At 48.1% G+C, this 25,363-nt stretch overlaps 1 protein-coding gene across 1 annotated transcript in view; it reads right to left on the bottom strand.

Moving 5' to 3' along the window:
* The window catches only part of LOC141993742 (putative cation-transporting ATPase 13A4), a 66,398-nt gene that overhangs the window by 25,361 nt on the left and 15,674 nt on the right, over window positions 1–25,363 (bottom strand). The window contains exons 5-16 of the mRNA XM_074963331.1: window positions 25,202–25,282; window positions 23,603–23,672; window positions 21,676–21,810; window positions 20,413–20,485; window positions 18,620–18,751; window positions 17,322–17,492; window positions 14,098–14,255; window positions 10,822–11,010; window positions 9,038–9,099; window positions 8,119–8,269; window positions 3,586–3,672; window positions 941–1,094 (exon numbers count right to left, since the gene is read on the bottom strand). Coding sequence (XP_074819432.1) covers window positions 941–1,094; window positions 3,586–3,672; window positions 8,119–8,269; window positions 9,038–9,099; window positions 10,822–11,010; window positions 14,098–14,255; window positions 17,322–17,492; window positions 18,620–18,751; window positions 20,413–20,485; window positions 21,676–21,810; window positions 23,603–23,672; window positions 25,202–25,282 — 1,463 coding nt within the window. The remainder of the gene's footprint in view (window positions 1–940; window positions 1,095–3,585; window positions 3,673–8,118; window positions 8,270–9,037; window positions 9,100–10,821; window positions 11,011–14,097; window positions 14,256–17,321; window positions 17,493–18,619; window positions 18,752–20,412; window positions 20,486–21,675; window positions 21,811–23,602; window positions 23,673–25,201; window positions 25,283–25,363) is intronic.

The raw sequence follows: 25,363 nt of genomic DNA, 5'->3' as shown, positions 1-25,363 counted from the left end.
AGGGAACTGTGCAGCTTTGATGTACCCTGGTCAGGAAGGAAAGAGACGCAGGTCTCCACCCAAGATCGGCAGTAGTTGTGGAGCTGGAAGCCTGAGGGAAATACAGGTGCAGTTGCCCTGAACAGTGACAAGAACAATGTGCTGTCAAGCCTAATCTGCCGTCTTTGGAGAGCTAAAGTGGTCTGGAAGCATGGGGCTGCCTTTGAACAGGAGAGAATTCCATGATCAGAGGGCCGGGGGCACCCCTCCTTCCCCAATTATTAATAAGCCTCGTGACTGATTCAGGACTAGCCTGATGAATTTGACTTGGCATAATAATAGTAACAAAACTTCCCTTTTCTATCACTGTCCATCCAAGCGTCTCAAATTGCTTTATCAATGTTAATAAACTCTCCTAGTGCCTTCCGAGGTAGGTGTGTTGTTCTAGCCATTTTACAGATGGGTAAACAAGGCTCAGAAAGTTTAAGTGACTTGACTAAGGACACAGAGCAAGCGAGTGGCTGCGGCTGGATTGGAACCCAGGAGTCTTGTCTTCTAGTCCCCTGCTCTAACCATTAGCTCACGCTGTGAATCATATTGGTCATTTTAGCCAAGAGCAAAAAAACCACAATACTACTGCTTGGCTACTGTAGGCCGGAAAATCAAGAGGGTTGTCTTTGAAATATCTGCTGTGGAGGATGCCACCAATTTGTACTGTCTGTTCATCTCTCAGCAGCGTCCTTTGGCTGAGCAGGGGTTGGTTAGATCCAATCAGATCCCACTCAGATCAGCCAGAATGAGCCACTGTCGAGTGATGGTAAAGCTCTAACTCCTGTCAGTCTGGATGTAAGAGTCTGGGCTCAGAAATCAAACCCAGATCTCTCCTGTCATAGTGCAGGCCCCGTACAGTTTAAAAGCCATATCTCACATATGTCTGAGCATTTATAGAGATGTTACTTACTGGTTTCTGGTCTACAAAACTTGGCCACTGTCTCTGGAGCACCCTTCATGAAGACCTGCTGCTCCCCTCCGATCTCCTGAGCTATGACCGACATCCTCTGCAGGGCTGAGGAAAATGGAAACTGGTGTAAGATGGCAATTCCTTCCACTGGAACCTAGGAGAGAAGCGCAGGTACCACATGCTACAGCAGTGGCTCCCAAACTTGCTCTGCCGCTTGTGCAGGGAAAGCCCCTGCCGGGCCGGGCCGGTTTGTTTACCTGCCGCGTCCACAGGTTCGGCCGATCGCGGCTCCCAGTGGCTGCGGTTCCCCGCTCCAGGCCAATGGGAGCTGCTGGAAGCTGCGGCCAGCACGTCCCTCGCCCCGTGCCGCTTCCAGCAGCCCCCACTGGCCTGGAGCAGTGAACCGCGGCCACTGGGAGCCGCGATCGGCCGAACCTGCGGACGCGGCAGGTAAACAAACCGGCCCGGCCCGGCAGGGGCTTTCCCTGCACAAGCGGCAGAACAAGTTTGGGAACCGCTGTGCTACAGGAAGGCTATAACCTCAAGTCAAGGGGGTTTGTGCTGCTCCCAGGGCCATCGCAGGGTGCTAGGGCTGAGCCACGTGCGAGCACAAACTGTGACTTCTGGGCTTTTGTGCAGTGTGGTTAGAGTCATAGAATTTAAGGCCAGAAGGGCCAACCAGACCATCTGGGCTGACTGGCTGTATCTCCCAGGCCTCCAACAGCCCCCAGCACCTGCACGATAAACCCACCAACCGGAATAAGCATCCCAGGCCACCGGAGAGCAGACTGCTGTCCCACAGGCAGCGAACGGGAGGGACCGAGCTTCGCCAGTGCCCAAGCCCCTGCCATGGCAGGGAAAGGACGATGTGAGATGCACCCAAATGATCCTGGCAAGTGACCCGCACCCACACACTGCAGAGGAAGGAGAGGAACCTCCAAGGTCCCAGCCAGTCTGGCCTGGGGGTCAATTCCTACCCAACCTCACTTATAGCGATGAGTTAGACCCTGTGCATGTGAGCGCCAACCAGCCAGCCAAGCACCAGAGCGAGAGAGAGAGAGAGAATGCTCGGTGCCCCCTCAGAGCCCGAGCCCTCCCCGGCCAATGTCCTGTCTCCAGCCCCGGCCGGCCGTGATGCTTCAGAGGAAAAAAATCAATCATTTGATCTGTCAGAGGGGTGATAACTCCCAGAGCAGAGGGGAATGATTCAGTGAGGAGTGTAGGGGTCAGGAGCATCACGCTGAAATTTTAGGCAGGAAACCTGTAAGCTGAATTTCAGGAAAACCTTCCTGGACAGTGAGATCCAGTTTTTATACTTCACTAAACACACAAGTCGCGGGATCTGTGTGACCAGTCACTTGTGAATTAACATAGAATTAATAGACTGGTCCATAGCCCCAGCTGATACATCTCTCTGATATAATAACAGAGGGCTCCTCTCCCCACTGGTGAGTAGCCCCTAGTAGAGCCATCGATTCCAAGGAGGTAAGGGTGTCACAACCCAGCCCTTAGGAAAGTGCTGGATTATTTTCAAACCGGCCTGAAGCAGTTATGGGACATTTGCCTTTCATTTATTTTCCCTGCCCAGCTCTGCTAGCAGGTGCATGGGCCAAGCCGGACCCTTGGTCCTGCCCCCTTTGGGGGTATCAAGCACCCCCAGGGGAGCAGGGACACAGCAGCCCCTGCATTCCCACAAGGATAGGGACCATGACTCTCCCTGGCCTTTATACAGGCCACACAAGGAGGGGAGGAGTATCCTAGTGCCCTTCCTCCCCTCAGTGCCCCCTGCCTAAGGGCCAGGCACACTCTGGCCGTGTAGAAACCTAGGGAACTTCAGCCTAGCCCCAGGAGTGATAAAGAAAAGAACCAGAAAACAACCCTATAATCATGTAAAGCTAGGCCTCTGTCTTTTTTCTATGCTTATCTGTCTTCTCTCTAAGGTTATGGGTAGAAGGAATGTGAACTGTGTGTAACCTGTACTCCCTGTTTTGGGAAAAGAATTTCTTATACAGATAAGCCTCCATGTTTATACCTACCCCAGAACTTCAAACAGACCGGGTTAACCGGCTTCAACTGGAAGAGATATCACACTGTATGTTGAACCAAGCTATAAAAGCCCATCTCTGTTCTTTGTTCGGGGCTTCACCATTTTCCTCTGTAAAGGAATTGGTGAGCCCTTCAGCTGTCGTACTTGCTAGCATTAAAGTGCCTCACTTTATCAAAGAGCCAAGACTCTGTGTTTTGTTTGGCTAATACAGAAGTCCAGGGAAGGCTACCCTCCTAACCCTAGACGGGAGGGAAAACCTTTTTCCCTAACAGGGGTATGTTATCTCCACCTCACAACCCAGGCTGAGTGATGGTCTTTGCTCAGGAAGGGACGAGTGGTGAAGTGAATTGCAGCGCTGCGGAGATAACACCTCCCTGCTCTGTGCCCTGCAGCGCCCAATCCAGTGAGCACCACAATCACAGCCCGTTTTCTTTCTCGTGATTAGAGAGAAAGCTCTTTGCCGTCGATCCAAGCACAACGGTGGACTGGTGAAATGTAAAGGGGCAGGGTGACCGAGGACTTCTTGACAGAGCAGCTAATTATTGTTGTCTCGAATTTAACTTAATTATAGATGGTGTGTATGTGATTAAAAGCTTACATTGCCGGCTTTGGGTCCAGGTTTAATAACAACAGCGTGTGCGAATTCGCCATTCTTAACATGATCTTCACTGGAATCCTCGATCTCCTGTTTATTCAAAGACAAAGAGGACCTTTTAGCTCGTACACTTTAAGATAAATTCTACAATCTGCACTGAATGAAGGTCAATGGTGAATTAATAATCAAGTTCGCACCAGCAGGTTTCATCCAATACTTTCACAGTCTTTTACAGCAAACTTTTAGTGACCCTCACAACATCCCTTGTGAGGAAGGTAAATATTATTATACATGGTGTAGGTAGCCCGATACGTCCCGTGATCAGACCCTGCTTCCGGAGGGGCAGTGGAGAGAGAATACCACACAGAGAGGGAAAAGGAAAGCACAGCACAGCTCAAGTGCTTGGAGAATGCTAGCTTCATCCCCTGGCCCCATGCCTTATGCCTGCACTATCTGTGCCAAGGACTGCTGCTCGAGAATGTGGCATTTTAGCCGCTCGTGATGCTGCGGCGTAACGCAGAGCAACTGAACTGCGCTGGGGCTTACACCATTGTCATTCAAGGCGGACGGCAGTAACTTGGCCAAACTTTTACCCTTGGCTTGAAACCTCCCACGCCAGGTGTCTGCCACAGGCTGTGGTTTTCATGGGAAGATTCAGCCAAAATGATTCAGCAGGTTCTGGGGATGAGATCAGGGGGAAATGTTGTTTTGCTCATGTTAACAAATTAGCTGTTAAGGATTTTTTTAGTAGCTCTAGTGCCCTCTGCGTTGGAGCAGGGTCTTGACAATTGGCAGGGGGTCGCCCAGGGTCAGGGTTGTGCCTGTTGCTGCTCCTCCCATGAAAATCTGCCCAAATTTGGCCAAGTTTTAAGCCTTTGGAAAGTTGCAGTTTGCACACGCTCAGTAGAGATTTATTCAAGTGGCTGCTAAACTCTCCAAAGATTCCATCTAGCCTCAGCGTCCTTTGGCCCTGCACATCTCCTGCGTCAGCCTGGAATGTGCCTGCACCATCCCCACAGAATGGCTGGGCATGCTGCGTGCTGACGCTGCATGGGCTGAGCGGGACTTTCCTTGTGGCTCCAGGCACCAGGACTGAGAGAGCAAGGAGACTGCCTGCACTTGCTTTCAGGGCTTCCCTGACTGGCTCTAGGGCAGCAAAGAGGAGGCGCAAGCCGCTGCACTTTGAGTGCCGAAGGGTGAGGAACTGGAAAGGGGGAGGGATGGGGAGAGGGTATTGCAGGAGCCAGAGGGTGGCAAGAAGCTGCGGGGCATAGCCAGAATGGGGAAGAAGCAGTGGAAGACAGGAGCAGAGGAGGTGGGCAACATTAACATTCTTTATTTAGGGTTTTTTTATGTCGTTATGTACAGTCTACAGATGGGAAAACTGAGGCATACAGTAAGTTGCCCAAGGCCACACAAGAGTTAATGACAGAACTGGAAACAGATCCCAGAAATCACGACTCCCAAGACCCTGCTCTGTTCACCAGGGAAGATCCCATCCCTACACTGTGTATCTTGGCAGTCCAAGTCCTTCTGGAGGTGACTGCTTACAAGTCAGGTTCTATTTCATTTGTTGGTTTGTGTTTTACTTAGTTGATGCTGCCCTTTAAAGAGCACACAGGCCATGGAAGTTAGTTAAGAACATAATAACGGCCAGGCTGGGTCAGAGCAAAGGTCCATCTAGCCCAGTATCCTGTCTCTGACAGTGGCCAATGCCAGGTGCTCCAGAGGGAATGAACAGAACAGGGAATCATCAAGTGATCCATCCCCTGTCACTCATTCCCAGCTTCTGGCAAACAGAGGCTAGGGACACCATCCCTGATTATCTTGGCTTATAGCCAATGATGGACCTATCCTCCATGGATTTATCTAGTTCTTTTTTTAACCCAATTATACATTTGGCCTTTACAACATCCTCTGGCAAGGAGTTCCACAGGTTGACTGGGTGTTGTGTGAAGCAGCACTTTCTTCTGTTTGTTTTAAACCTGCTGCCTGTTAATTTCATTGGGTGACCCCTGGTTCTTGTGAGAAGGAGTAAATAACACTTCCTGATTCACTTTCTCCACACCAGTCATGATTTGATGGACTTCTGTCACATCCCTCCGAGTTGTCTCTTTTCTAAGATGAACGCTCCCGGTCTTTTTAATCTCTCCTCATACGGAAGCTGTTCCACACCCTTAATCGTTCTTGTTGCCCTTCTCTGCACCTTTTCCAGTTCTAATCTATCTTTTCTGAGATGGGGTGACCAGAACTGCACGCAGCGTTCAAGGTGTGGGCATATCATGGATTTGTAGAGCGGCATTATGGTATTTTTTGTCTTGTTCTCTATCCCTTTCCTAATGGTTCCTAACATTCTGTTCGCTTTTTTGACTCCTGCTGCATGTTGAGTGGATGTTTTCAGAGAACTATCCCCAATGTCTCCAAGATCTCTTTCTTGAGTGGTAACAGCTAATTTAGACCCCATCATTTTGTATGTATAGCTGGGATTATATTTTCCGATATCCATTATTTTGCACTTATCCACATTGTATTTCATCTGCCAGTTAAAGCATTGTTGCTTCATTCTAGAGCTGCAGTTACTGCAATCAGCCACTAGATGCAAGTTAAATTTACCCCATCCCGTTTGCCTACGTCATCATGAAGCCAAATGTAAACTTCCAGGATGGGCTAAATATAAGGAAGACAGGAGTTGCTGCACTGGATCAGAACAGTGACCCATCGGGTTCAGAATCCTGTCCCTGACAGCAACCATGATCAGTAGCAGGCGTAAGAAAGCAGACTGGAAATCAGTAACAACATGCCCCAGGGGAAGTTTCTTCCTATCTCCCGTCATTAGTGACTGATTTAGGCTCTGAAACGTGAAGGTTTATATCCTTTGTAGAAATAAAGTAATCTCTCCTATCTAATATAAAGGTGGCTGTTCTTTACCCACCTTTTTCCTAACCCGTTTTAGGAAACCTGCTAAGTCTTGGCATCAGTGAAGTCCTGTGGCAATGAATTCCATTGGTTAATTATGGATTGTGTAAAAATGCATTTTCTTTTATCAGTTTCAGAATGTTGCCTTTCGATTTCATTGACTGTCCCATTGTTTTTGACTTATGGCAGAGGGTATATAGGAACACTGATGTTTTAATGTCTCCAAGATTCAAACTTTTCTTCTCCTCCAGGCTTGTTTTAAAAATCCAGCATTCCATTCCCACAATGTATCTCAGAAATGAAACATAAGAGGCTAGTGCTGGTTTCATCATTACATTAGTGACTGACAAGGAGGAAGAGTTAATTAAGCGGCTGAAATGGTTTTTGTCTAGCTATGACTTTCAGAGTTCCAGGAGCTCACTCCACCTTGTGATTTGCAGTATTGGTTAATAGTCCTATCCTTGAGTAAGACAGACATTCGTCTTTCAGTTTCCTGGCTCTTGAAATACCCTTTGTCGCAGAATTCAGCCTGCTTGAGCAAAATATATTGTAATACACTAGCCTTGTATGTGTGTGCTCCTACCCTCTACGGGCTAGAATTAAAACAACCTAGCTGTGTCTTTGCCTCTGACAACTGACGGATGTTCTACTTTAGCTTACTTCTAGCCCAGTCCAATAAGTACCAGCTCTTGGTCCATGCTGTGGAATAATCTTAGCTCCCTTGGCAGTCTGTGCATCCCAAACAGGACAAAAACAACGAGGAGTCCTTGTGGCACCTTAGAGACTAACACATTTATTTGGGCATAAGCTTTCGTGGGCTATAACCCGCTTCATCAGATGCATGGAGTGGAAAATACAGAAGGGCAGGTATAAATACATAGCACATGAAAAGATGGGAGTTGCCTTACCGAGTGGGGGGTCAGTGCTATTGAGGCCAATTCAATTAGGGTGGATGTTGCCCATTTCCAACAACTGACAAGAAGGGGTGAATATCAACAGAGGGAAAATTACTTTTTGTAGTGTTAACGAGGCCAATTCAATTACGGTAGATGTGGCCCCTTCTCAACAGTTGACAAGAAAGTGTGAGTATCAACAGAGGGAAAATTATTTTTTGTAGTCACCCAGCTGGTAGCTACGAGCAACAGTAGCTAGGGTGACAGAAGCATTCTTCTGCTGACCTAGCTGCAGCTGCCCAGGGGTCTAGGTTGGCATAGCTACAGCATGCAGGAGTGTGGATTTTTCATACCCCTGCATGCCAAAGCTATGTTGACCTAAATTTTAAGTGTGGACCAGGCCTAAGGAACTAGGCTGGGAATACAGGTGAGGCTCATGAACCTACCAACCCCATCTGATCTGCAGAAATGCCAGAGTAGAAAATCATAGACAGTGGAGTGGTGAGAACGCAGGTCTCTTTTCAGGGAGAGCTATCCCTGCCCTCCTTGTGGAAGAAAAGACTCAGGATGGGACTTTCTTTGCCCAATATCTACTCTTTGAACAGAGGAGGACCCTTCCCTTTGGTTTCTCTTTGGGAGCAGACAACCTGCAACAGTTAGTAAGGAATGGCCCCCACCTTGTGCCAGTACCAAGATTTTCCCCAATCTTAGAAAGACAAAGCTTTACCCAATTGGTTGCCTCAAACATTTTCAGGTCCAATGGATCTCCCTGTATCTTCCCATCCAGAACAATCAGTGAATGACAGCTCACCATGGTGCCGCACATTGGTCCCCAGGGCAAGCTGTGACCAGAGGCGAAGCTGTGGACTTTCTGAAAGCTGGTTTATAAGAAAGCATAAAAGTAGCTGCGTTACATGGTTTAACTACAGCTCCTCTAATCGTAAAAACTACAAAACCACAGCACGAACAAAGGGCCGATTGAATCCCTGTCCTGTGATCAGGCCACATGAATTCTGCTCTTGGTAGAGTTGATTCTCTTTCATGTGTATCGCATGTGTCATTCTTTAACTCACTCTTCTGAGCAAGTCATCGTACGTTCAAATCTCACAGTAAAGCAGACCTAGCCTCTGGCTCAGTGCCTACCTTGGTTTATTTGATCTTAAATAAAAAATAAATATCTTTTCATGAAATTGGCTCCACAGATGGCAAATTGCTCAGTGGATGGCACTAGAAACGGGTGTACTCTATGTATCCCCTGAACGCGCACAGCAAGACTGCTCCATTCTGCCTTGCCAATATGCCTCAGCCATGAGAGAGGGGGAGAGGTTAGTACAGCCCCCCGGGCCCTTCAGTCTGCTGAAACTGTCAACGGGGTGAGAAATAGTGACAGCTATGGGGGTATTCTGTGACATGGGTCAGCAGGATCTGGCTGAGACAACCAGCTCATTTCACAAGACCACTGAACAGCCATTGAAAGTAGCAAATTTCAGTCACTACCTATTGTGGCCAAATTCGGACTGTTGAATGACCCCATTAACAATCCCCTGGGCTCACCCTGCTGCTGTGAAATGAAGGAGAACTACTGTGACCAAATCCAGGCACAATCCAACAAAACACAAGCTCCGTCTATTGTCAAAGACCATTACCTGTTTCCTTCAGAAGCGATCACCCCCCATAGGTCTAGTCCATCTTCTGTTAAGGTGCCAGTCTAGGTAAAAATGGACATTTGAATTAACTTAACTTTGTAAAGACATATGACCTCTACGAGGAGTAAAATCAGGATCTGTTTCAAAAGATCCCTGCATGGGAACACAGGAAATGTCATACCAGTTCAGAGTAATGGGGCACTGAGCCACTGCCAGCTGCTTCAGAGGAAAGCATAAAGCCCTTGATGCAGCACTGGGCACTAACACGCCTGGGTGTGGATGGCAGAGCTCAGTCACTGCGACTGCTCACATGTGTGTAAGAGTACAGGGTCAGTCTCTAGTTCTGTATCATGCCATGGAAATGTCTAAATGATTGTAATACTAGTAGACATTCTAGTGTGCGGATGTCTTGGACTAAGGCTGTGTCTACATTGCAATGGAGGGGCTGCTTTGCAGCATGGGTAGGCATAGCCTTGCTGACTTTCAGCGAGCTAGTACAGCTCAAAATAGCGGCGAAGACCCCACGGCATGGACTTCAGCATGGGGTCACAACGTGAGCACGTACAAGGGTCTCCGGGCAGCCTTGTATAGCCCATGCTGAAGCCCCTGCTGCTGCATCTTCACTGTTATTTTTAGCATGCTGGCTAGATTGAAGCTAGGGCACGTGTTTCTACGGTGCTGCAGATCACACCTTTGACTGCAATGCAGACGTAGCCTGAGAGTTTGAAGAGTCATTATGGGACTACAGCCACATAATGGAGTGGCCTCACTTCTTTAGAAGATCCGTGCCTAGGGGAGGCAGTGCACTCCTGGAGTGTTTGACCAGCCCCACATGTCAGTAATAGAGACTCAGCCTTTCGAAATGCACATCTCACAATGCACCATGAGCACTGAATTATACCGCACCAAGGGGCCATACTGTCTGGTTTTGCTTCCATATCATAAGAACATGAGAACGGCCAGGCTGGGTCAGACCAAAGGTCCATCTCGCCCAGTGTCCTGTCTGACGACAGCAGCCAGTGGCAGGTGCCCCAGAGGGAATGAACAGAACAGGGAATCATCCCCTGTCACTCATTCCCAGCTTCTGGCAAACAGAGGCTCGGGACACCATCCCTGCCCACCCTGGCTACTAGCCATTGATGGACCTATCCTCCATGAATTTATCTAGTTCTTTCTTGAACCCTGTTATAGTTTTGGCCTTCACAACATCCTCTGGCAAAGAGTTCCACAGGTGGACTGTGCGGTGTGTGAAGAAATACTTCCTTCTGTTTGTTTTAAACCTGCTGCCTGTTAATTTCCTTGGGTGACCCCTAGTTCTTGTGTTATGAGAAGGAGTAAATAACACTTCTTGATTCACTTTCTCCACACCAGTCATGATTTTATATCACATGTATATACAAAACAGAGAAAGTGCAATACAAGAAATGATACAAACAATGGGGTTTGGTTATGGTTCCACTGAGGCCATGTACTGGAAGATTGAGTTGAAATGCTGTGGGAGAGGGTGCTCTGGCAGTAATTGTAGCCATCTCATTTCGCCTTGGTTTGAGTCTGAGCCCCTTTCAGACTAAATCTCTGGCAGGTCTCCCCCTCTCTAGGGAGACAGAATCTTATTTGGCACAGCAAATGGATAAATAAGATAAAATGGAAAACTTCTCCCTCTAGCTGTCTGTCACAAGTGCAACATTTTCTCTTCCTGGTTTCTGCAGTCTCACTTTATCCTCTGGTTTGATTCCAAGCGCTCCCAGCTTTTAATAAAACAATAATGAGTCCATCACACTCACTTTGTCAAAGCAGATGAGGTTGAGCTGACCACACACATTGATCCTCTGAGGACTGATGCAGAAGATTCCCTTTTTCTTCAGCCTGCCCTGCGTATAAATGATCCCTGTCGTCAAAGCCGCAGGGAGAGCTGGAGGGACTGCAATAGTGATGACATCCAGTGCCTTTTTCACCACTTCTCCTGCCTCTTCCTGACACAAAACAAATGCTGTTGTCAGCAAGAGAACAAAAGCTTGCACTAAGGATTGCGGACACAGGACTAGAACTTCATCAGCAAGCAGGTAATAATACTAGGGTTGTGCCCAAAATCTTGACACACGTGCAAAAATCACTTCCCTGTTGCTGAAATGTAGCCACTTCTGGGGTGGAACATGGGAGCTGTTTACAAGATCCCAGCAACACCATACAACAATTTAGAGGGCAGGAAGTGAAAAATACTTGACCATATCCTGGGGTCCTATGTGGCCACCTAGTGCCATATCCTTGGCAGCAAAACCTGTCTATTATGAAGATTACCCAGGTGGAAGGCGGGTTGTGCAGAGGTAGAGAGCAGATGTAGGTGCTGATATGCTACACCCCCTCCCCTGTTGTTGGCATAGCTGGGAAAGTATAGCTACAAAAATGGGGTCTGATTGGGATACTCCTATGTGATGCCAATCCTGGGCTACATTTCGGGCACCCTGGGGCCATTACAGGCTGGTCTAATTAGAGCAGACCTCAGGCTGCTGTAACACAGTGCAGGACAAAACAGCACCAGGAGTGGAGCAGTGCAAGGAATAGCTTTAAATCCCCGTTTCACTCCATGCCCTGTGTGTTCTGGCTAAAGCCGAGGGCTTTGCTGACTCTGACTCTGCAGAAGGACATTAGGAAAACAGAAGGCAATCACCAGAAGGGCAATTTACTGGGGCAACAGCCCTAATTACTGCAAAAATTGCCACAGCATCTTTAATGATCCTAGGCAGGCAGGTGTTTGCTTTTTTGTCTTGTCCTAAAGATGAGTTCAACTGAGACTGTCTCTCAAATTGATCATAATGGTCATACTGGGTCAGACCAATGGTCCAGCCAGCCCAGTATCCTGTCCCTTGCAGTGGCCAGTGCCAGGGGCTTCAGAGGGAATGAACCGAACCGGGCAATTCTGAGTGACCCATCCCCTGCTGTCAGGTCCCAGCTTCTGGCAGCCGGAGGGTTAGGGACACCCAGAGCATGGCGTTGAGCCTCTGACCATCTTGGCTAAGAGCCATTGATGGACCTATCCTCCGTGAACTTATCTAGTTCTTTTTTGAACCCAGTTAGACTTTTGGCCTTCACAACATCCTCTGGCAAGGAGTTCCACAGGCTAACTGGGTGTTGTGTGAAGAAATGCTTCCTTTGGTTTGTTGTAAACCTGCTGCCTATTCATTTCATGGGTGACTCCTGGTGTTTGTGTTTTGTGAAGGGGTGACTAACACTTTTTCTCCACAGCAGCCATGATTTTACAGATCTTGATCATATCCCCCCTTCGTCGTCCTTTTTCTAGCTAGACAGTCCCAGTCTTTCTAATCTTTCCTCATACGGAAGCTGTTCCATACCCCTAATCATTTTTGTTGTCCTTCTCTGTATCTTTTCAAATTCCAGTGTATCTTTTTTGTAGAGTCCTGTGCGGATACAAAACTGATATCTGCCGATGCAGATACCCACCGATATCAAGAGGATATCGGCGGAGCTGCAGAGCTCTACCAGGAACTGCAGTGGAGAAAGCAGCAGCCTGTCGGGCCGCTGCTCGCAGGAGCCAGTGCCCAGCCCGGGCAACTCCTCCAGCGTGGCTGTACGGCTCCCAGCCCTGCTCACTGGGGTAGGTGCCAGGCTCCCTGGCAGCTGTCCCTGGTTGCGCTAGAGTGGGCAAGCGGCTCACACGCTCCTGGACAGGAGATGCAGACCACTACCACACTTACAAAAGTGGCCTCTAATTTGGGCACCTCAATTTCTGAGGGACAGCTGGAGATACCTACGGTGTGAATGGCAGACGTGCTGAGCACCTGCAAAGCCTGCTGGTTTCAGCTGTGTTCACAAATGCTCAGCACCTCTGAATATGGTGCCCAAGAGGTCTCAAGCTGGGGCCTGAAAAACTAAGGCACTGAAAATTAAAGCCACTTTTAAAACCATGGGCCTAAGTGACTCACCCGAGACCACAGGAGACGCTGCAGAACTGGGATTTGAATGAGGAATTCCTAGCTCGAACCACTAGAAGGTGCCATATCTGAAGCATTACGAGTGTCCAGTCTGTGCTCACCATTCCTCCCCCCCTGTTACTACATCAGACCACACGGTGCACCAATCGCACTGGATTTTTCTGTTTGTTGTAGGTAACTCAAAGGTGTCTCTCTTGTTAGTATGTCAGCACTGATGGGAGCTGACACATTCAGTATCTGACAGGACTGAATTTCAGGTAAGTCTGACAATATGGATACCCAGGTTCCTGCAGCTTTGATTGTCTCACCGTGTACGTTATGTATTCCAAGTGAGAAAGTTCAGTATAGAAGGAGAAGTGTAGACCAGGACTGGGTTGCATTTTAAACACACTTTCCTTGGAAACAGCTTGAGGTAAATTCACATTCCGAACCAAGTGTCTGAAGACTGACTAGGGAATATATTTTTCCCCTTTGGAACAAACTGCAGAATAAAATGTTTTGCCTCTGAGGATTTGGCCTTTTCATTGGCTTCTCCAAACATGGCACAGTTCCTAGCAGCTTTCAGAAAGCTGCCTTTTCCAGTCTGGCACTTGTCTGTGTGTCACCCACATCCCGGGGCTCATTTGTGATTTTTTTTAAATACAGAAACTAGGAATGTGCAAAAGTGCAGAACATATTGCAGATACTTTCGGTGGTGTATTTGTTGCATTTCACATCACCTGCCTTCCTGCTCTGAACTGTTGCATTCATGAAATATCATGGCTATTTTGACATGAACATGTGAGCATTGACAGCATGCTCAGTACCGTATGAGACCCAGCTATAAAGAGAAGCTTCATCTCAGAGAGCAAGCTAAAGGACACACTGGGGAGACTTCAGAGGAAATGTTAATATAGAATATTGGTGGGAGTTTGTACCTTAGTACGAAAATGTAAAATGGTGCTTTTTTGTTTTTGTTTCTGTAAAAACAATGTCATTTTAAAATGACCCCACATTCTAGTGCAAATATGTAGTGAAAATAAGACCAAATTTCATAAGTGCAACAAAATCTGAAGACACTCCACATTTTTGTGCCTTCTGAATTTTGTTGTGGTGATTTCTCCCACTTACCCCGTTTAGTGCAAAAACACACACTGCATAGATCATTCCAATGGTCGCAAGCACTATGAGGCACATCAGGAACCGTAAGGCGTCTCTGTACAGCTTGAAATTCATGGGCTTAGGATAGAGAATAGACCTCACCAGGTCCCCTTTGGCTGTGTTGAAACCTGAAGTGACAAACCAAACCCACAAGACATCAGTAAATGGTGGAATTGGTTCTAAAAGTTCATTAAGAAAAATGGTGGAATGAGAAGATTCACAGCTACTGTAACTTAAAATGAGAGACCCAGATCTCACATTACAACTTATAAAAGCTACTGTATGGAAACATTCTTTCCAGAAACTGTGATATTTGTCTTAAGCAACCATCAGCATGTCCAATCCTGCAAACACTCACTACATGGTACTTACTACGATGAGCAGACCCACAGGGTGACTTCGGGAGGACTAAACACAATAGTAAGTAATTGTGTGATTGGGCACTCAGTGATCAAGAAACGTTGATTGTCTTATAGGTTTGCCTTCAACTAAAGATCAGACAACATTGTACTGTAAACCTCGGGGATCCTTTAAAGTGATTGCTTGAGCTAGAGGATTCTCTGTGGCAGGTGCTGGTCTTTAGTGCTGGTTTTACAATACAGAAGAAATTAAGAGCATTGTGAGGATGTTTGGAGTCTCCTGTCTGTGGCTGAGCTGTGCCATCCACTGCTAATCCAGACCTCATGAGGCCTCTGTGAAACCCGTTGGTTTGTGGGAGGAAGAGTTTCAGGGAACCTTACTACTGGATCTTGGGAAAGCAGATTTTTACCTTGAGTTTCAGATTCACCTGAACTCAGAATCTCAGTCTGAAATTTGGCTAAAACAAGCACCCAGGCGAGTTGCATCAAATCGAAAGGCATTTTCTGAGATCCCTCCATCCTCCAAAAGGCCTACTCTGCTGCTGCCCTCAGCTATATTCTGCGGTGAGGCAAGTGCCTCTCTAGCTCCTCTTCTGCTTCAACTTCTTCAGTGGGTGGCAGGGTGGAGGGGTAGCATGGCTGCTCTGCTGTCCTCTCTTACTACTTTTAGGGGAAAGGGAAAGACATGGAGAGGTGGATCTGCTCCTCTTTCTCCAATCCTCTGCATCTGCCATTCTCTCTCATCACCAGAAGTTGGTCCAATAAAAGATCTGATCTCACCCACCTGATATAGCATTAGCAGTGTTGACTGTTGACCCCTGACCTGATCCTGGAGGGTCTATAGTTTTGGGTAAAATAATAATGGAAGTTTTTGAAGCTGTAACAGCAAGCAGAAAAACTAAAATACATGTATTAAGAATAGGCTTGGCGAGAAGTTTTAAGTATTAAGTGTTACAGGCTTAGAGTGAGGCCTAGAAGTTAGCAATATGCATCTTGTGATAAACAGGGTAAACCCATCAATGAACAGATGGTAACATCTTATGGGCTTTCTGCAGTCAGAGCTAACCTCAGTGATGTATCAAAACTATTGGGAAATGGACAGAAGCAAATGATTGGTTTAACTGTCGGAAATGTCATTATGGGCAACCGGCATACCACATATGGACAACTGGAACCCTAAAATTGGGCTTCCAGAACACCAGATATGAAAAGAGGGCTGTGACTTGATCATACATGGTCCAGATGCATGTGGGTGGAAGATGCATATGGGTGGAATGGAACAAGGTGTATGAAAGGTTGTCAAACCAGCCCCTAGTTGGGACACCAAGGATGACCAAATGGCCAAAGCCTGACTACAAACAAGCCCCCTGTAATGATCTCCACTTTTTCTTTTATCTTAGCTGATACTTACAATTTTAAGGAGACTGGTATGTCAACATTAGGGGATTGCTTTATGTGAAGCCAGCCTAAGGCTGTAAGCATGCATGATCCAGGGGGTGTTTTGTTATACATATCTGGTTTTGTATAGTTATGCTTATGCTTGGTTTTATTTGGATTTTAAGTACCATCTTCATGTTTTGATTTGTGTGCTTTACCCATCTCAACTCAGTGAAATTTCTCATGTAGCCACCTGAGTAGAGAACCTGTTAGTGACTTGTGCAATTTTCACCCTAAACTCATCCAAGGCTACAGCAGGGTCAGAGCAGGGTAGTCTCTTGCCTGCCCTCCCCCAGTGAGGCACTGGCAGAGCAGGCTGAGCACACTCGGGTGTTGTTCATTCCTTTACACTCTGGCGTGTCTCCTTTGCGCTGAACTCAGACTCTCAGGATCAGACTAACTCTTGCGGCCTGGCATATCCACTGTTGTTTAAAAAGCTAGATGCTTGTGCAAACACATGGACACACATCCAGAATGTGATGCCCCACCCAAGGGAGCTCTTCCCTGATCACAAAATAAATCACCAACAACAGAAAAGCCATCCTCACTGAGCCATCCTAGCCCACCACTCGGGCACAGGACAAGAGCGTGGCCTTCCAGGGTGGTGCTCAGCAAACCTGGGCTCTGTTGGACTGAGTCGGAAACCCCTTGCCAAAAGCACCCTCTAACCAGGCATCTGAACCGGGGCGGACTGTTAGCTGGAGCACAGCGGCCATGGTGTCAGACCAGGAGGGTGTCAATCCCGCAGTTAGCCAGGTCCTGGAGAGGAGCTGAGTATGGGCCTCTGTTCTAGCATTTAGGACTGCGTTATTGTATAGTAATGGTCCCACACAGTATACCTGGGCGATGCAGGCTTTAGGGCTAACGCTGTAGCATGCTGTCGTATTTTTTTTAAAGGGTTATGCCGAGCTATACAAACAAGAAATAGCAGTTTGGTGCAGACAGAGATCTTGGCCAAAAGCTGCTCTCAGCCAGGCTGGGGTAAATTTGGAGTAAATCCATTAATATCTGTGTGACTGGTATGACAGAGGATTGGACTCGTAGGGCACAGCTACCCTGCAAACTCACCCCCCCCCCCGTGGCAACGAGTCTGAGCCCTGGTCACCTGACTTGGGCTTGCAATGCTCACGCTAGGGGGCTAACAATAGCCGTGTAGATGTTAGGGTTCGGGCTGGACCTTGTGCTCTGTGCCAGGTGTCAGCACCTGGGCTCCAGCCTGAGCCTGAAAGTCTATCCAGCTATTTTTAGCCTCGCAGCTTGAGCCCTGCGAGCTCGAGTCAGTTGAGCCAGGCTCTGAGACTTGCTGCTGAGGGTCTCTTTTTGCAGTGTCGACGTGCCCTTAGCCTGGTCAAGCTACTGCATCAGAGAAAAAGCACCATGAAGAGTGAATTGACTGACCGGTCCTCAGCACAACAGCTCTCGCTGGCTCGTTGCCATCCGCCTTGGTCTGGATGAGCTCTGTTCCACAGAAAAGGACATGTCTTTTGTAATCCTCTGCGCAGCACATTCTCCAGGGCCTGGAGTCATCGGCCTGGGGCAAGTGGGTCTTTGTTACTGGAATGCTTTCCCCTAGAGGAGATCGGATTGCATTAAGGAAACTGCAGTGCCTTCCGAATCCTGGGTGCATCCCTTTGAAGCCTGCACAGTAGCCATTTGTAGTGTGTATTGTGGTAAGCAGCAGCTAGCCCAAGTGGCGACAAACAAGTTTGGAAAATTATTATTATTTCTATCTCTGGCATTCATGACTGTAGCGGCTGAGTGTCTCACAATCTTCCATGTGTTTATCCTCTCACCCCCCTGTGCGGCAGGGTGGGGCTGTTGGCCCATTGTACAGATGGGCACGGAGGCACAGAGAGAATAGGTGACTTGCCTAAGGCCACACAAGTGAGTTCATGGCAGAGCAGGGAAGGGAACCTGGCTCTCCCAAGTCCCTTACAAGTGCCCTGATCACTGGAGCATCAATGCCTGCACGAGTGTGTCCCTCTCAGGTGTGCATGGGGCTGCACAGGCAAATGAATAAGTGTCCAGATTCTGCCTGTGAATAGTCCACACTCAAGTCAAGCCTGCGCCCTGACTCACCCAGGTAAATCTAAGACCTGATTTGTCCTTGCTCACTGAGATCAATGATACTCCTCACCTGAGTAAGGATTTCAAGAACAGGCTTTCAATAGCTGCTCACCATAAACGAAGACCTGAGTTGATGCTACCAGCATCCAGCCTGTTGGCTCCCAGGTGTCTGGCTGTTTGGAATCTGACACTCAAGTGACTCAGTTATTCCCTAGGGCAGTTTAAATATTTCATTACCCAAGACAAGGGGAAGCTTTTAGTCACATGCCTGTCTGCTAACAAATATTTTAGCTCTGTCCAAGCAGAATGCACCCATTGGGCTGCTGAGTATACCAGCTGCTTTGCATCCTAACCTGACACGGGTTTGCAGTGGGGAACGTCAGCAGGCTCCGTCAGTGCAGGAGTAGTCAGGCAGCTCAAACTCTCTGATCCCCTGTCCTCAGGTAAATCCTCTGAGTTCCTCGCCCTGCCCTACTGCTTATCTCCTCTGCCATCACTGCAAAGTACAAGATTGTGCCCTGACAGTTTTCTCTTCAAAGACTTGCTCTCTCCAAAAAAATGTGCAACGGTTGGAAAGCCACAGCTTTGAGGCGTCTGTGACTTTAAGACGGGACCGGCACTGTCCTTACCGGTCAGCATGCCTTCATTTACAATGCACCCACCGCTGATCAGGATGGCATCACATGGCATAAGGGCTTTGCCCCCTGTCAAAGCCAGCACGTCTCCTGGCACCAGATGGCGTGACTCTAGCTCCTGGAAGCCTGCCGACAATATGAGATGCAAACCTTTAGCGCTGATCTCTCGCGTAAGCAAAAAATAGTTCCAAGCACACCCCCGACCAGGCCAATTGCTCCTTGCTTTGTAATGTTTTGTAAGTACAGATGGGTATAGTTGCCAGTCTGTCTGCGCCTCTGAGCCCCGTCCTGGTCTCTCTCTAAGGGCACCCTCTCAGGTGTCCGGCCTGGAGCCTTTACCCATCCCAGGGTGGAATTCCACCATTCTCCCACTCTTAGTCTGAGCCTGGGGCTACAGCACCATGGGCATCAGCTGTGCTTACCCCACGGTCTGACTGGGCTTGGCGCCAGTGGTTTGGGAATCTGTGAGCAGTGGTGCACAGTGGTCAGCCTGCTGAAACCAATGTATTGTGGATGTAACAGTCGGAACAAAGCTTTTAGAGAAAAGGGATTGTAAAATAGCAATCAGGATACATGAATGTCTATCCTACCTAAGATTTACCCTCCCCGATGGTAACTGAGGCAGGCCTAACTTCTTCGGACACCCCGGCAGATGCTTGTGTCTTAGTCTGGTTCCCCCAAACAAATACTCCTCTCTTGAGGGAATGCCTTTTGAACCCAGCCTGGGTGTTCCTGGGCTTTTGCCTGTCCTGGCATTGACTCTTAACGTCAAACGTCTGCAGAGAAGTGGCTTATCTTGAGCCATTCTTTCCTTTCCTGCTTGTTTTTCCCTACAGACCCCGTTAACCTAAACCCTGGGTTCTCAACTGTGGGGGAGCATCAGACTTTCGGGGGGTGGGGGGAGCACGGCGAGCTGGGCTAAATTTGAGTGAGTGGTGTTGCAACCTGGGGTGGCAGCACCGCTCGCTCATGGGGGTTCGTGTTTGGACCTCCCAGAAGAGTTGAGCCTCTAGAAGGGGTTTTCACAAGGGCAGGATGAATATCCTTCCCGCTAACAGAACGGGGGGCTTCAGGTAAAAAAAAAAAAACTAAGTGGGGGCATGATTTCAAAAAGGTTGAGAACCCCTGACCTAAACTAATGTATTCATAAACATCCCAATTAGCAGATCACCGTGCAATGTTCATCATTATTATAGAACAACACCTGATCTGTCACAGCAGAGGGGTCTGAACAAGGACCCTGGAAGCAAACCCCCCTCTCTCCCCCCGCCCCCCCCACACATCTGGGGAAAGTTTGGATCTGGATCCAAACACGGAGACTGAAACTTATCTCCTGAATGGGTCCAAACAAGAACTTTGGATCCAAACACCCTGCCACCGAGCAATCTGAATCCATCCTCCTCGCTTGGCCCTGTTTCTTGTTGCTGCGTGGGGCCCACACTAGTGGGAATGTTCAGCTGCAGAGGTTAGACAGGCACCACTGAGGTACACGGTAGCTCTGGCAAAGACGATTCTACTCCCCCGTGCAATGGGTTAGTTTTACAAAGGCAAGGCATGGCCATTTAAACCACACTAATGATACTGTACTTATAAGATTGATGCATGAGAACACACTTCAGCGTTCTTAGTGATGTGAGCCAATTGACTGGAGCGAGAAGAAAGGGAAAACAGTCCCAGAAGGAATTTTAAGAGGTCAGTTGTTGCCCTGCTTACTCTCAGTGCTGACATGAGCTGCTGAAACACTGGAACTGAAAACAAAAGAAACAGAAAAATGGAACAGGACGCACCTTTGTCTTTCCTGCACACAGTGACCGTCACACTGTTATGAGACTCCACCAGCCTGTGCAGTTTCATAGATTGCTGCAAATCGGGGAGGGAGAGACAGAACGAAGCGTTCAGTGTTAACGGCCATACAAAGAAAGACATTATGTAATTCAGTAACTAACTCTTACTGTTGTTTGTTGTTGGTATTGCTGTGTCTACCAGACCCTCAGTCGGGATGGACTGCGCTAGGAGATGTACAAATGTATAGGAAGATAAAGTCTGCAAAGTGCGGACACTAACATCTCATTGTAGACAAGGTGTAACAGCTAGGTGTAGCAAACCACACGCTGGAATGTGGAAGGGAGGATGAGGGTAGATTGTTACAGAGATGATTAGTCTTGCCAGGGGGACTAACTAATAGTTCCAAGATACAGAAATGTTTATCTATCATTTATAAACGCTGGGATCTCCAAAGGAGCCTTATCCCAGCCTACTCATCTATATCTATATCTATATCAAGCAGCTCCCACTGAGAGACAGCCTTCCTGGTATAATCACTTCGACAACCTAAACGTCTCAGATTCTACAGCTTTTCCTCGTGCCGCTTTGTTCATGGCTGAGAGGACAGGGCCAGAATCTTCCCAAACTAAAGGAATCTACAGACCCTTGGCAATATCTAACCATTACATTGTCGTTGTCCTTATCTTGGTGCCAGGGGACTTCATCCACACCACACCCAGGGATAAGGAGGAGAATTTACTCTATAATTTAGCACTTGTTTAAGCAAAAGGAAAATCACATTTGCAGACCAAGTGCCAGTGATCTATTGTACACTGTGAAAAGGCGATCTTCTCTCTAGTGTACCTTCCTGTCCTGCAGAGTCCACTTCCTGAGCAGGATTTGGGGACAATCAAAGAGCCCAACCCCAGAGAACCCATTCCAGGTTTTGCATGCTGGGGCAAGATTTCAGGACCCTTGCAGGGGGTGGGTGGATACACCTGCAGTGCAGACATGGTCAGTAAGCTCCCAGTTATGTACCTCACTATTGAATCTTGGGGCTGTGGTTCCAGGCGCTTTCAGTCACTGGGCCCACAACAACGGCACTGATTCAGCCTAGTTTTATTACTGAATAGTGACTGAAACTGTAACAGTGCTGGCCTGCCGCCAATGTGAAGAACTAGCTGTTTGTTCTGTACCAGGCTGCGTGTAACATGCAGAGTCCTCTGAGCTGGCTGGCTGGCAGCAACAGTAATCCTTTCCCCTCTCCGCGGGGCAGGGGTTCTCACCTTTCTGAGGTCATATACGGTTAAGGCGATAGAAAGGAGGGACATGATTATGATAGCAATGGCATACTCCTTATAATCTTCAGCGAACCACAGACACACGCTGAAGAGTTGGAACACGTAAAATGGATTTAAGACCTGTTTGGAGACAGAACGGTAGCATAGGGTTGCCAGGTGTCCAGTTTCTGACTGGAACGCCCGGTCAAAAAGGGCCATTAAAAGTCTGGTTGGCGGTGCTGCGGCCAGCAGGTCCGGCTCCTGGGCGGGGAGGCCACGGGGCTCCATGTGCTGCCCCTGTCCCGAGCACCAGCTCCACACTCCCATTGGCTGGGGACCATGGCCAATGGGAGCTGGGGGGCAGGGCCTGTGGGCCAGAGCAGTGCGCGGAGCCTCCTGGCCCCCTGCCTAGGAGCTGGACCTGCTGGCTGTTTCTGGAGCGCAGCGCGATGCCAGGAACAGGCAGGGAGCCTGCCTTAGCCCTGCTGACTGCAAGTTACCCGATGTAAGTCTGTGCCCCAACCCCCTGCCCCAGCCCGGAGCCCCCCCCAAACCTGGAGCCCCCTCCTGCACCCCATCCCCTCATCCCCAGCCCCAGTCCAGAGCCCACACCCCCAGTCCAGAGCCTGTACCCCCTCATACACACCAATTCCCTGCCTCAACCCACAGCCCCCTCCCGCACACCAAATCCCTTGGCCCCACCCCCCAGCTGGAGCCCCCTCCTGTACCCCAAACCCCTCATCCCTGGCCCCACACCAGAGCCCGCACCCCCAGCTGGAGCCCTCACCCCCCTCCCACATCCCAACTTCCTGCCCCAGCCCAGTGACGGTGAGTGAGGGTGGGGGAAGCGAGCCACTGAGGGAGGGGGAATGTTGTGAGCATGGGGCGGGGCCTCAGGGAAGGGACGGGGCAGGAGGCGGGGCCTCGGAAAAGGGACAGGGCTAGGGTGTTTGGTTTTGTGCGATTAGAAAGTTGGCAATCCTACAGTAGCAGGGCATAAAGAAGGCATATTTATACTGCTCGGATATATTCAGCTCGTTCAATCCAGTTAGAGATGGGCCTAAATCAGGGGTTCTCAAACTGAGGGTCGGGACCCCTCAGGGGGTCATGAGGTTATTACATGGGGGGTCGCGAGCTGTCAGCCTCCACCCCAAACCCCGCTTTGCATCCAGCATTTATAATGGTGTTAAATAAGTAAAAAAGTGTTTTTAATTTAGAAGGGGGGTCGCACTCGGAGGCTTGCTGTGTGAAAGGGGTCACCAGTGCAAAAGTCTGAGAACCATGAGCCTAAATCAAAGCCCTAGCGCCACTCTCCCGTGCTAACTTTGACAGCGCGGGCTGCAACCTGCACAGCCTGGGCCTGTCTCTGTTAGCTGGATCCGATCTGGAACGCTGGATCCAAACACCCTTGATCGGTGGGGAAGTAAGTTTGGGTGTGAAGGTCTCAGCTCAAGCCCGTTTCTCTAAGAGAAGTGGAGCAGAGAAGGTTCAGACCATGGAACGAGGGTGGAGTCACACAGGCCATGTTGTGCTGGCAGGAGGAACAGGCCTAGCCAGTTGGTGCTGCTGGATTTATTTTACCAGGTAACTAAACTTTTTGTCAGTTAAAAGATTACTTTTGTGGTTAATGATACATTCCTTGTGGAGCATCCTAGATGTGCACAGCCCCTCACAAGACAAAGGGGCTGTAAAGCCTGCCCAGGGCGCAGACACAAAACACAAAGCAGCAGGTCAGGCCTGGAAGGGGGTGGAGGGAGGAATGGTGAGGAGATCCGTGTGTGACAGTTACCTGGAAGGGTTTTAAGATGGAATTTGGAGGAGGGGGAGCGTGCTTAGTGGAGGGTGAGCCAAATGCCCAACCACCCATGAACTATATGTCTGCTCTTCGTGCCCAAATAGCCAGCAAAATAAAAGCAATGGAAATGCAGTTTACCTCTTTGATGAGTAGTTTCCAAATAGGGACAACCTGAATATCAATGGCATTTGGCCCACATATTAGCCTCCTGCATGGGGTAAGGATGGAGAGCTATTAAAGGAAAATCTGATTTTCTCACTCATTTAACTGTGCACCCTGACAATGCGACTCAAGCAGCTGCAGCTCCCACCTCCAGTGAGAGTTAGTACTTATCCCATTTTAAAACATAAACACACAAGGCTGCAAAAACCTTGGCTCCAAAGAGAAAGAGACAAGATGTGATGTTTTCCATGTGCTAGTTACATAGATGCATCAGTTCTGTGGCAGGTAGAAGCACAGACCCAGGATATCATAATTGTCTATGCGCTATTGTGTACACAAAAGTGTGAGTGCACACTTTGCACACTCAATCAATAGACTGCACAAATAGCTGAAGAAACTGCACGTGCTAATCGGCAGTAAGATATAAACATGGCCAGTTGCAAGTGCAGTCATCGCAGTTGAGCATGCAATCATAAGTAAGCGCACAAATGATATGCCCACATTTTTGCACATCCAGTTGCATGCATACAATTATAAACATCTATACCATAGATGTTAGTGTCAGAAAAGCTCTCTCCGTCCTAAGCACTACATGCACAGCTCATCGGCATAGTATGGGTTTAAAGAAACAAATGTTTCTCTCATGCAAAAATCCCTCGTAACTGGTATCAAAAAATTCCATACCTAAAACTAAATGTTTTAAATACAAATCTCACTGTATTAGAGCAACACGATAGGGGAGGTCTCTCTCACCAACAGGAATTGGTCCAATAAAATATATTACACCTCAGCCACCTTGTCTCTCTAGTGTCCTGGGACCGACCCAGCTACAACTACCCTGCATACAAATCTCTCTGCACATCATTTAGAGCATTCTGAATGTACACTGAACGTGAACTCAGTTGAGGAGTTGGATTATTTGCAATATACAAACAAATGAATGCAAAAGTTTATTCATTTATTTTGCATTTGTACTGTAGAAACACCTAAAGACTCCAGTCGGGTCAGGACCCTATTTTCCAGAAATGCATTAATTTACAGGAATAAACTCAATAGTTAGAACTCATTAATTTCTAACAATAATTTATTTACACTGAGCTCTGCTGAGGGAGCTCCACTGGAAGCTAATCTGTGCTGTTTTATGGAGACTTTACTTTTGTTCTTAGTTTGCTGTTTCTCTTACTCAAAAATAAATCAGACTGGAAGGCTCTGGTTACTTTTTGAATGGAAACACATAATAGTGATAAACATTCAGAGACACATTTCCAAAAGTTTCAGTAGGGAACTGAGCCCATCCTCTAGCTGTCTGTGTATAATTTTTCGTGTAAAATCATTTTCATGTACAGTCCTGCATGCACTTACATCTGTGTGCACAAGTAGTACAAGCAAAATTACACTCACCAGTAATAGTGTAAATACAATTGGACTGTGCAAAATTATCAGTCACATTCAGGCAATTGCCCCTTTAAGGACCAGTGTTTATAAAAGAGGCCAGCACCAAGCACGTGAAAATCTGGTCCTAAACATCGACTTAAATCCATCGTACTAACTACTTAGGACATGTTGCAGTGTTACCTGATCTCCTGTTCCTCACATCGCAAACCAGAACCAAATTTGGCGTGTATATCTGAACAAGTGTGACTGTCTTCTAGGGACCTAGAAGACAGAGGAAAAGTTTTCCTGATGATGTCATTCCAAAAGAGGCTCCATTTCCTTAGAGAGCTTTGTACCCAGCAG

This window comes from Natator depressus, chromosome 9, assembly GCF_965152275.1.
Source record: "Natator depressus isolate rNatDep1 chromosome 9, rNatDep2.hap1, whole genome shotgun sequence".
NCBI lineage: Eukaryota > Metazoa > Chordata > Testudines > Cheloniidae > Natator > Natator depressus.
This window is presented reverse-complemented; position numbering and strand designations above follow the sequence as displayed.